Raw genomic sequence first — 12,893 nt, 5'->3', positions numbered from 1 at the left:
ACATGTGAGAGGAGACACACGCAACACGGGAAGCTGTATTACTGGGCATTTGAGAGGGGACACACGGAACACGGGAAGCTGTATTACTGGGCATGTGAGAGGGGACACACGGAACACGGGAAGCTGTATTACTGGGCATGTGAGAGGGGACACACGGAACACGGGAAGCTGTATTACTGGACATGTGAGAGGGGAAACACGGAACACGGGTAGCTGTATTACTGGACATGTGAGAGGGGACACGCAACACGGGAAGCTGTATTGCTGGGCATGTGAGAGGGGACACACGGAACACGGGAAGCTGTATTACTGGGCATGTGAGAGGGGACACACGCAACACGGGAATCTGTATTACTGGCCATGTGAGAGGGGATACACGCAACACGGGAGCTGTATTACTGGGCATGTGAGAGGGGACACACGCAACACGGGAGCTGTATTACTGGACATGTGAGAGGGGACACGCAACACGGGAAGCTGTATTACTGGACATGTGAGAGGGGGCACACGCAACACGGGAAGCTGTATTACTGGGCATTTGAGAGGGGACACACGGAACACGGGAAGCTGTATTACTGGGCATGTGAGAGGGGACACACGGAACACGGGAAGCTGTATTACTGGACATGTGAGAGGGGATACACGGATCACGGGAAGCTGTATTACTGGGCATGTGAGAGGGGACACACGGAACACGGGAAGCTGTATTACTGGCCATGTGAGAGGGGATACACGCAACACGGGAAGCTGTATTACTGGGCATTTGAGAGGGGACACACGGAATACGGGAAGCTGTATTACTGGGCATGTGAGAGGGGACACACGGAACACGGAAAGCTGTATTACTGGGCATGTGAGAGGGGACACACGGAACACGGGAAGCTGTATTACTGGGCATGTGAGAGGGGACACACGGAACACGGGAAGCTGTATTACTGGGCATGTGAGAGGGGACACATGGATCACGGGAAGCTGTATTACTGGGCATGTGAGAGGGGACACACGGGAAGCTGTATTACTGGACATGTGAGAGGTGACACACGGAACACGGGAAGCTGTATTACTGGACATGTGAGAGGGGATACACGCAACACGGGAAGCTTTATTACTGGGCATGTGAGAGGGGATACACGGAACACGGGAGCTGTATTACTGGGCATGTGAGAGGGGACACACGGAACACGGGAAGCTGTATTACTGGGCATGTGAGAGGGGACACACGGAACACAGGAAGCTGTATTACTGGGCATGTGAGACGGGACACACGGAACACGGGAAGCTGTATTACTGGGCATGTGAGAGGGGACGCATGGATCACGGGAAGCTGTATTACTGGGCATGTGAGAGGGGACACGCAACACAGGAAGCTGTATTACTGGACATGTGAGAGGGGACACACGGAACACGGGAAGCTGTATTACTGGGCATGTGAGAGGGGACACGCAACACAGGAAGCTGTATTACTGGACATGTGAGAGGAGACACACGCAACACGGGAAGCTGTATTACTGGGCATTTGAGAGGGGACACACGGAACACGGGAAGCTGTATTACTGGGCATGTGAGAGGAGACACACGGAACACGGGAAGCTGTATTACTGGGCATGTGAGAGGGGACACACGCAACACAGGAAGCTGTATTACTGGACATGTGAGAGGAGACACACGCAACACGGGAAGCTGTATTACTGGGCATTTGAGAGGGGACACACGGAACACGGGAAGCTGTATTACTGGGCATGTGAGAGGGGACACACGGAACACGGGAAGCTGTATTACTGGGCATGTGAGAGGGGACACACGGAACACGGGAAGCTGTATTACTGGACATGTGAGAGGGGAAACACGGAACACGGGTAGCTGTATTACTGGACATGTGAGAGGGGACACGCAACACGGGAAGCTGTATTGCTGGGCATGTGAGAGGGGACACACGGAACACGGGAAGCTGTATTACTGGGCATGTGAGAGGGGACACACGCAACACGGGAATCTGTATTACTGGCCATGTGAGAGGGGATACACGCAACACGGGAGCTGTATTACTGGGCATGTGAGAGGGGACACACGCAACACGGGAGCTGTATTACTGGACATGTGAGAGGGGACACGCAACACGGGAAGCTGTATTACTGGACATGTGAGAGGGGGCACACGCAACACGGGAAGCTGTATTACTGGGCATTTGAGAGGGGACACACGGAACACGGGAAGCTGTATTACTGGGCATGTGAGAGGGGACACACGGAACACGGGAAGCTGTATTACTGGACATGTGAGAGGGGATACACGGATCACGGGAAGCTGTATTACTGGGCATGTGAGAGGGGACACACGGAACACGGGAAGCTGTATTACTGGCCATGTGAGAGGGGATACACGCAACACGGGAAGCTGTATTACTGGGCATTTGAGAGGGGACACACGGAATACGGGAAGCTGTATTACTGGGCATGTGAGAGGGGACACACGGAACACGGAAAGCTGTATTACTGGGCATGTGAGAGGGGACACACGGAACACGGGAAGCTGTATTACTGGGCATGTGAGAGGGGACACACGGAACACGGGAAGCTGTATTACTGGGCATGTGAGAGGGGACACATGGATCACGGGAAGCTGTATTACTGGGCATGTGAGAGGGGACACACGGGAAGCTGTATTACTGGACATGTGAGAGGTGACACACGGAACACGGGAAGCTGTATTACTGGACATGTGAGAGGGGATACACGCAACACGGGAAGCTTTATTACTGGGCATGTGAGAGGGGATACACGGAACACGGGAGCTGTATTACTGGGCATGTGAGAGGGGACACACGGAACACGGGAAGCTGTATTACTGGGCATGTGAGAGGGGACACACGGAACACAGGAAGCTGTATTACTGGGCATGTGAGAGGGGACACACGGAACACGGGAAGCTGTATTACTGGGCATGTGAGAGGGGACGCATGGATCACGGGAAGCTGTATTACTGGGCATGTGAGAGGGGACACGCAACACAGGAAGCTGTATTACTGGACATGTGAGAGGGGACACACGGAACACGGGAAGCTGTATTACTGGGCATGTGAGAGGGGACACGCAACACAGGAAGCTGTATTACTGGACATGTGAGAGGAGACACACGCAACACGGGAAGGTGTTTTACTGGGCATTTGAGAGGGGACACACGGAACACGGGAAGCTGTATTACTGGGCATGTGAGAGGAGACACACGGAACACGGGAAGCTGTATTACTGGGCATGTGAGAGGGGACACACGCAACACAGCAAGCTGTATTACTGGACATGTGAGAGGAGACACACGCAACACGGGAAGCTGTATTACTGGGCATTTGAGAGGGGACACACGGAACACGGGAAGCTGTATTACTGGGCATGTGAGAGGGGACACACGGAACACGGGAAGCTGTATTACTGGGCAAGTGAGAGGGGACACACGGAACACGGGAAGCTGTATTACTGGACATGTGAGAGGGGAAACACGGAACACGGGTAGCTGTATTACTGGACATGTGAGAGGGGACACACGCAACACGGGAAGCTGTATTGCTGGGCATGTGAGAGGGGACACACGGAACACGGGAAGCTGTATTACTGGGCATGTGAGAGGGGACACACGCAACACGGGAATCTGTATTACTGGCCATGTGAGAGGGGATACACGCAACACGGGAGCTGTATTACTGGGCATGTGAGAGGGGACACACGGAACACGGGAGCTGTATTACTGGACATGTGAGAGGGGACACGCAACACGGGAAGCTGTATTACTGGACATGTGAGAGGGGGCACACGCAACACGGGAAGCTGTATTACTGGGCATTTGAGAGGGGACACACGGAACACGGGAAGCTGTATTACTGGGCATGTGAGAGGGGACACACGGAACACGGGAAGCTGTATTACTGGACATGTGAGAGGGGATACACGGATCACGGGAAGCTGTATTACTGGGCATGTGAGAGGGGACACACGGAACACGGGAAGCTGTATTACTGGCCATGTGAGAGGGGATACACGCAACACGGGAAGCTGTATTACTGGGCATTTGAGAGGGGACACACGGAATACGGGAAGCTGTATTACTGGGCATGTGAGAGGGGACACACGGAACACGGAAAGCTGTATTACTGGGCATGTGAGAGGGGACACACGGAACACGGGAAGCTGTATTACTGGGCATGTGAGAGGGGACACACGGAACATGGGAAGCTGAATTACTGGGCATGTGAGAGGGGACACATGGATCACGGGAAGCTGTATTACTGGGCATGTGAGAGGGGACACACGGGAAGCTGTATTACTGGACATGTGAGAGGTGACACACGGAACACGGGAAGCTGTATTACTGGACATGTGAGAGGGGATACACGGAACACGGGTAGCTGTATTACTGGACATGTGAGGGGATACACACGCAACACGGGAAGCTGTATTACTGGGCATGTGAGAGGGGACACACCGAACACGGGAAGCTGTATTACTGGGCATGTGAGAGGGGACACACGCAACACGGGAATCTGTATTACTGGCCATGTGAGAGGGGATACACGCAACACAGGAAGCTTTATTACTGGGCATGTGAGAGGGGATACACGGAACACGGGAGCTGTATTACTGGGCATGTGAGAGGGGACACGCAACACGGGAAGCTGTATTACTGGGCATTTGAGAGGGGACACACGGAACACGGGAAGCTGTATTACTGGGCATGTGAGAGGGGACACGCAACACAGGAAGCTGTATTACTGGACATGTGAGAGGAGACACACGCAACACGGGAAGCTGTATTACTGGGCATGTGAGAGGGGACGCATGGATCACGGGAAGCTGTATTACTGGGCATGTGAGAGGGGACACACGGAACACGGGAAGCTGTATTACTGGACATGTGAGAGGGGAAACACGGAACACGGGTAGCTGTATTACTGGACATGTGAGAGTGTACACACGCAACACGGGAAGCTGTATTGCTGGGCATGTGAGAGGGGACACACGGAACACGGAAGCTGTATTACTGGGCATGTGAGAGGGGACACACGCAACACGGGAATCTGTATTACTGGCCATGTGAGAGGGGATACACGCAACACGGGAGCTGTATTACTGGGCATGTGAGAGGGGACACACGGAACACGGGAGCTGTATTACTGGACATGTGAGAGGGGACACGCAACACGGGAAGCTGTATTACTGGACATGTGAGAGGGGGCACACGCAACACGGGAAGCTGTATTACTGGGCATTTGAGAGGGGATACACGGAACACGGGAAGCTGTATTACTGGGCATGTGAGAGGGGACACACGGAACACGGGAAGCTGTATTACTGGACATGTGAGAGGGGATACACGGATCACGGGAAGCTGTATTACTGGGCATGTGAGAGGGGACACACGGAACACGGGAAGCTGTATTACTGGGCATGTGAGAGGGGATACACGGGAAGCTCTGTTACTGGGCATGTGAGAGGGGACACACGGAACACGGGAAGCTGTATTACTGGGCATGTGAGAGGGGATACACGGGAAGCTCTGTTACTGGGCATGTGAGAGGGGATACACGGAACACGGGAAGCTGTATTACTGGGCATGTGAGAGGGGACACACGCAACACGGGAAGCTGTATTACTGGACATGTGAGAGGGGATACACGGATCACGGGAAGCTGTATTACTGGGCATGTGAGAGGGGACACACGGAACACGGGAAGCTGTATTACTGGGCATGTGAGAGGGGATACACGGGAAGCTCTGTTACTGGGCATGTGAGAGGGGACACACGGAACACGGGAAGCTGTATTACTGGACATGTGAGAGGGGACACACGCAACACGGGAAGCTGTATTACTGGGCATGTGAGAGGGGACACGCAACACAGGAAGCTGTATTACTGGACATGTGAGAGGAGACACACGCAACACGGGAAGCTGTATTACTGGGCATGTGAGAGGGGACGCATGGATCACGGGAAGCTGTATTACTGGGCATGTGAGAGGGGACACACGGAACACGGGAAGCTGTATTACTGGACATGTGAGAGGGGAAACACGGAACACGGGTAGCTGTATTACTGGACATGTGAGAGTGTACACACGCAACACGGGAAGCTGTATTGCTGGGCATGTGAGAGGGGACACACGGAACACGGAAGCTGTATTACTGGGCATGTGAGAGGGGACACACGCAACACGGGAATCTGTATTACTGGCCATGTGAGAGGGGATACACGCAACACGGGAGCTGTATTACTGGGCATGTGAGAGGGGACACACGGAACACGGGAGCTGTATTACTGGACATGTGAGAGGGGACACGCAACACGGGAAGCTGTATTACTGGACATGTGAGAGGGGGCACACGCAACACGGGAAGCTGTATTACTGGGCATTTGAGAGGGGATACACGGAACACGGGAAGCTGTATTACTGGGCATGTGAGAGGGGACACACGGAACACGGGAAGCTGTATTACTGGACATGTGAGAGGGGATACACGGATCACGGGAAGCTGTATTACTGGGCATGTGAGAGGGGACACACGGAACACGGGAAGCTGTATTACTGGGCATGTGAGAGGGGATACACGGGAAGCTCTGTTACTGGGCATGTGAGAGGGGATACACGGAACACGGGAAGCTGTATTACTGGGCATGTGAGAGGGGACACACGCAACACGGGAAGCTGTATTACTGGACATGTGAGAGGGGATACACGGATCACGGGAAGCTGTATTACTGGGCATGTGAGAGGGGACACACGGAACACGGGAAGCTGTATTACTGGGCATGTGAGAGGGGATACACGGGAAGCTCTGTTACTGGGCATGTGAGAGGGGACACACGGAACACGGGAAGCTGTATTACTGGACATGTGAGAGGGGACACACGCAACACGGGAAGCTGTATTACTGGACATGTGAGAGGGGACACACGGGCAAATCCTATTACACGGTATGCTTGCAGCATTTAACCCTGTATGTCTAAAGAACAATGTGTTGCTGGGCGGTCTGGCTGTTTAGGGGTTAAGCATTGGTTAGTATTCTCCCTGACTGAGTCCCCCAAAGTGCGCTGGAGACGTCAGCTCCCTGGTCAGCACCCTGGTCAGCACCCTGGTCAGCACCCTGGTCAGCACCCTGGTCATCTCCCTGGTCAGCACCCTGGTCAGCTCCCTGGTCAGCTCCCTGGTCAGCACCCTGGTCAGCACCCTGGTCAGCACCCTGGTCAGCACCCTGGTCAGCACCCTGGTCAGCACCCTGGTCCGCTCCCTGGTCAGCACCCTGGTCCGCTCCCTGGTCCGCTCCCTGGTCAGCTCCCTGGTCAGCTCCCTGGTCAGCACCCTGGTCAGCTCCCTGGTCAGCACCCTGGTCAGCTCCCTGGTCAGCACCCTGGTCAGCACCCTGGTCAGCTCCCTGGTCAGCACCCTGGTCAGCTCCCTGGTCAGCTCCCTGGTGAGCTCCCTGGTCAGCACCCTGGTCAGCTCCCTGGTCAGCTCCCTGGTCAGCTCCCTGGTCAGCTCCCTGATGAGCACCCTGGTCAGCTCCCTGGTCAGCACCCTGGTCCGCTCCCTGGTCAGCACCCTGGTCAGCTCCCTGGTCAGCACCCTGCTCAGCTCCCTGGTCAGCACCCTGCTCAGCTCCCTGGTCAGCTCCCTGGTGAGCTCCCTGGTCAGCTCCCTGGTGAGCTCCCTGCCTGGCGTCCATGTCACAGTGCTCCCGCTCCCCCTCACTAAGTGGCGACACAGTACCTGCAGTATACTCATTGTTTCAATAAGACAGGGGCGCTCAACTGCAGTCCTCCCGCGCGCCCCCCCCCCCCACCCTTTCTCTCCCAAACAGGTCAGGTTTTCAGGATATCTCACCTTAATCAGCTCCCGCTTCAGCACAGGTGGCTCAATCAGAGGCTCGGGCTTTGACTGAGCCACCTGTACTGAAGCGGGGATATCCCGAGTAACCCGCTCCTGGACTCCAGGTCCTGCAGGCCTCTCTGGCAGCGGCAGGGTTAAGCCCGCACATGTGGGTGAGCGTGTGACAGGAGAGGGGTTTGGGAGCTGCACCTTCTGTCTTTAAATCCCCCCCCCCCCCCCCAGTCCTGATTTCCGGGGTCAGTCTGGATTTCACACGTATGATACGGTACGATGATCAGTGCAGAACCCAGATAATCAGGGAGTTCCCCCCCCCCCGCCCGACGTCTCAGGATCGCTCTGCCCCCCGCCCCCCCCACCCCCCGCCTCCCCCCCACTGTCTCACGCTCTCTTGTGTTTAGGCAGATCTGCTGTTACTATCGAGCAGTGAACCCAACAGCCTGGTGTACATAGAGACGGCCGAGCTCGACGGGTAAGTCCGGCTTCTTCAGGCCCATGTTGACGTTGCTTTGTCAGCACATCTTCATCGGGAGACGGCGGGGACATTATCCAGCGCCCAATGGGTTCTGAAACGTACTAGCAATGTGAGAGGTGGGGGAGGCCGCCGAATAGGCACACACAGGTACGGTGGGAGGGATACCTTTAATAGTTAGAGTGCGAGCTTCCTGGCCCAGAAAGGTGCCTTCTGCAGACAGGTGTAGTGAAATAACATATTTATACAGGAATTACACCCTAGTAAGTGTGGCTATACAGAGGTAAACGAGTGTGTGACACAGAGTAACATGGAAAGCAGAAACAGTAACATAAGTTGGGTGTTGGTGGCGCGAGTGTGAGGTGTCCGGGCCGACGTTAGTGTCACACAGCAATACGAAGTGTACACGGGTAAGGAATGAGCGTGCCGGTGTGAGGGGTACAGAGCGGGAGGCCTGTATATAGAGAGACCCAGTGTCAAGTATAATGTGTTTATATTTCAAAATCAGACATACGTCCTTTCCCCAAATATTCTCCTGGGAAGTGGTGCATGGCAGACCCGGGCATACTGCACCTCTCCGTTCTCTGGGAAGCGGTGCATGGCAGACCCGGGCATACTGCACCTCTCCGTTCTCTGGGAAGTGGTGCATGGCAGACCCGGGCATACTGCACCTCTCCGTTCTCTGGGAAGTGGTGCATGGCAGACCCGGGCATACTGCACCTCTCCGTTCTCTGGGAAGTGGTGCATGGCAGACCCGGGCATACTGCACCTCTCCGTTCTCTGGGAAGTGGTGCATGGCAGACCCGGGCATACTGCACCTCTCCGTTCTCTGGGAAGTGGTGCATTGCAGACCCGGGCATACTGCACCTCTCCGTTCTCTGGGAAGTGGTGCATGGCAGACCCGGGCATACTGCACCTCTCCGTTCTCTGGGAAGTGGTGCATGGCAGACCCGGGCATACTGCACCTCTCCGTTCCCTGGGAAGTGGTGCATGGCAGACCCGGGCATACTGCACCTCTCCGTTCTCTGGGAAGTGGTGCATGGCAGACCCGGGCATACTGCACCTCTCCGTTCTCTGGGAAGCGGTGCATGGCAGACCCGGGCATACTGCACCTCTCCGTTCTCTGGGAAGTGGTGCATGGCAGACCCGGGCATACTGCACCTCTCCGTTCTCTGGGAAGTAGTGCATGGCAGACCCGGGCATACTGCACCTCTCCGTTCTCTGGGAAGCGGTGCATGGCAGACCCGGGCATACTGCACCTCTCCGTTCTCTGGGAAGCGGTGCATGGCAGACCCGGGCATACTGCACCTCTCCGTTCTCTGGGAAGCGGTGCATGGCAGACCCGGGCATACTGCACCTCTCCGTTCTCTGGGAAGTGGTGCATGGCAGACCCGGGCATACTGCACCTCTCCGTTCTCTGGGAAGTAGTGCATGGCAGACCCGGGCATACTGCACCTCTCCGTTCCCTGGGAAGTGGTGCATGGCAGACCCGGGCATACTGCACCTCTCCGTTCTCTGGGAAGTGGTGCATGGCAGACCCGGGCATACTGCACCTCTCCGTTCTCTGGGAAGTGGTGCATGGCAGACCCGGGCATACTGCACCTCTCCGTTCTCTGGGAAGTAGTGCATGGCAGACCCGGGCATACTGCACCTCTCCGTTCTCTGGGAAGTGGTGCATGGCAGACCCGGGCATACTGCACCTCTCCGTTCTCTGGGAAGTGGTGCATGGCAGACCCGGGCATACTGCACCTCTCCGTTCTCTGGGAAGTGGTGCATGGCAGACCCGGGCATACTGCACCTCTCCGTTCTCTGGGAAGTGGTGCATGGCAGACCCGGGCACACTGCACCTCTCCGTTCTCTGGGAAGTGGTGCATGGCAGACCCGGGCATACTGCACCTCTCCGTTCTCTGGGAAGTAGTGCATGGCAGACCCGGGCATACTGCACCTCTCCGTTCTCTGGGAAGTGGTGCATGGCAGACCCGGGCATACTGCACCTCTCCGTTCTCTGGGAAGCGGTGCATGGCAGACCCGGGCATACTGCACCTCTCCGTTCTCTGGGAAGTGGTGCATGGCAGACCCGGGCATACTGCACCTCTCCGTTCTCTGGGAAGCGGTGCATGGCAGACCCGGGCATACTGCACCTCTCCGTTCTCTGGGAAGCGGTGCATGGCAGACCCGGGCATACTGCGCCTCTCCGTTCTCTGGGAAGCGGTGCATGGCAGACCCGGGCATACTGCACCTCTCCGTTCTCTGGGAAGCGGTGCATGGCAGACCCGGGCATACTGCACCTCTCCGTTCTCTGGGAAGTGGTGCATGGCAGACCCGGGCATACTGCGCCTCTCCGTTCTCTGGGAAGCGGTGCATGGCAGACCCGGGCATACTGCACCTCTCCGTTCTCTGGGAAGTGGTGCATGGCAGACCCGGGCATACTGCACCTCTCCGTTCTCTGGGAAGTGGTGCATGGCAGACCCGGGCATACTGCACCTCTCCGTTCTCTGGGAAGAGGTGCATTGCAGACCCGGGCATACTGCACCTCTCCGTTCTCTGGGAAGCGGTGCATGGCAGACCCGGGCATACTGCACCTCTCCGTTCTCTGGGAAGCGGTGCATGGCAGACCCGGGCATACTGCACCTCTCCGTTCTCTGGGAAGTGGTGCATGGCAGACCCGGGCATACTGCACCTCTCCGTTCTCTGGGAAGTAGTGCATGGCAGACCCGGGCATACTGCACCTCTCCGTTCCCTGGGAAGTGGTGCATGGCAGACCCGGGCATACTGCACCTCTCCGTTCTCTGGGAAGTGGTGCATGGCAGACCCGGGCATACTGCACCTCTCCGTTCTCTGGGAAGTAGTGCATGGCAGACCCGGGCATACTGCACCTCTCCGTTCTCTGGACATACAGGCTTTTTAGTGATGTGGCCTCTGTGAAGATGTCTGGTCCTAAGGAAGCCTTTTCGGGTCCGAGCCCCTGCAGGCGGTGTAGATACCGGACTCTGTTAATCCCATGACCCTGCTTACATGAGAATTTCTCCCATTGCGCCGGCTGTAATGATACTTTGTTGTTACAGGGAAACCAATCTGAAAGTGAAGCAGTCCCTGACGGTGACCGGGGACATGGGGGAGGACGTCTTGCAGCTGTCACAGTTCCATGGTTAGTCTATTACTGAACAGAAGGACATTTGTTCCTGTACATACTGTATGTGTGTGATGGGACATGTGAACACGTGAACACGCGAGCCTCCTGTGCATACTGTATGTGTGTGAGGGGACATGCGAACACGCGAGCCTCCTGTGCATACTGTATGTGTGTGATGGGACATGCAAACACGCGAGCCTCCTGTGCATACTGTATGTGTGTGATGGGACATGCGAACACGCGAGCCTCCTGTGCATACTGTATGTGTGTGAGGGGACATGCGAAAACGCGAGCCTCCTGTGCATACTGTATGTGTGATGAGAGCACGTGAGTCTCCAGTGCATACTGTATGTGTGTGATGGGGACACGCGAGCCTCCTGTGCATACTGTATGTGTGTAATGGGGACACGCGAGCCTCCTCTGCATACAGTATGTGTGTGATGGGGACACGTGAACATACTGTGTGTGATAGGGAGACGCGAACACGCCAGCCTCCTGTGCGTACTGTATGTGTGATGGGGACACGCGAGCCTCCTGTGCATACTGTATGTGTGTGATGGGAACACGTGAGGCTCCTGTGCATAGTGTGTGTGTATGTGTGTGATGGGAACATGCGAGGCTCCTGCGCATACTGTGTGTGATGGGAACACGCGTGCATACTGTGTGTGCATGATGGGGACACGCGGGCCTCCTGTGCATAGTGTGTGTGTGTGATGGGAACACGCGATGCTCCTGTGCATACTGAGTGTGTGATGGGAACACGTGATGCTCCTGTGCATACTGTGTGTGTGATGGGAACACGCGTGCATATTGTGTGTACATGATGGGGACACGCGGGCCTCCTGTGCATAGTGTGTGTGTGATGGGAACACGCGTGCCTCCTTTGCATACTGTGTGTGCGTGATGGGAACATGCGTGCATACTGTGTGTGCGTGATGGGGACACGCGGGCCTCCTGTGCATAGTGTGTGTGTGATGGGAACACGCGAGGCTCCTGTGCATAATGTATGTGTGTGATGGGAACACGCGAGGCTCCTGTGCATTATGTATGTGTGTGATGGGAACACGCGAGGCTCCTGTGCATAATGTATGTGTGTGATGGGGACATGCGAACATGCGGGCCTCCTGTACATACTGTGTGTGTGTGTATGTGTGATGGGGACATGCGAGCACGCGAGCCTCCTGTGCATACTGTATGTTTGTGATGGGAACACGTGAGGCTCCTGTGCATAGTGTGTGTGTGTGTGATGGGGACATGCGAACACGTGAGCCTCCTGTGCATACTGTATGTGTGTGATGGGAACACGTGAGGCTCCTGTGCATAGTGTGTGTGTATGTGTGTGATGGGAACATGCGAGGCTCCTGCGCATACTGTGTGTGTGATGGGAACAAGCGTGCATACTGTGTGTGCATGATGGG

At 55.9% G+C, this 12,893-nt stretch overlaps 1 protein-coding gene across 4 annotated transcripts in view; it reads left to right on the top strand.

The window, feature by feature from the left end:
* LOC142472298 (phospholipid-transporting ATPase ID-like) overlaps positions 1 to 12,893 on the top strand; it is a 293,093-nt gene that overhangs the window by 202,895 nt on the left and 77,305 nt on the right. For 3 of the 4 annotated variants that reach the window (XM_075579339.1, XM_075579421.1, XM_075579500.1), the window contains exons 8-9: positions 8,272 to 8,342; positions 11,408 to 11,490. In XM_075579339.1, the coding sequence (XP_075435454.1) occupies positions 8,272 to 8,342; positions 11,408 to 11,490 (154 nt within the window). The remainder of the gene's footprint in view (positions 1 to 8,271; positions 8,343 to 11,407; positions 11,491 to 12,893) is intronic. The other variant, XM_075579532.1, reaches the window with a different exon arrangement.

The sequence above is a fragment of the Ascaphus truei genome, chromosome 1 (assembly GCF_040206685.1).
Source record: "Ascaphus truei isolate aAscTru1 chromosome 1, aAscTru1.hap1, whole genome shotgun sequence".
NCBI classification, from domain to species: Eukaryota; Metazoa; Chordata; class Amphibia; order Anura; family Ascaphidae; genus Ascaphus; species Ascaphus truei.
This window is presented reverse-complemented; position numbering and strand designations above follow the sequence as displayed.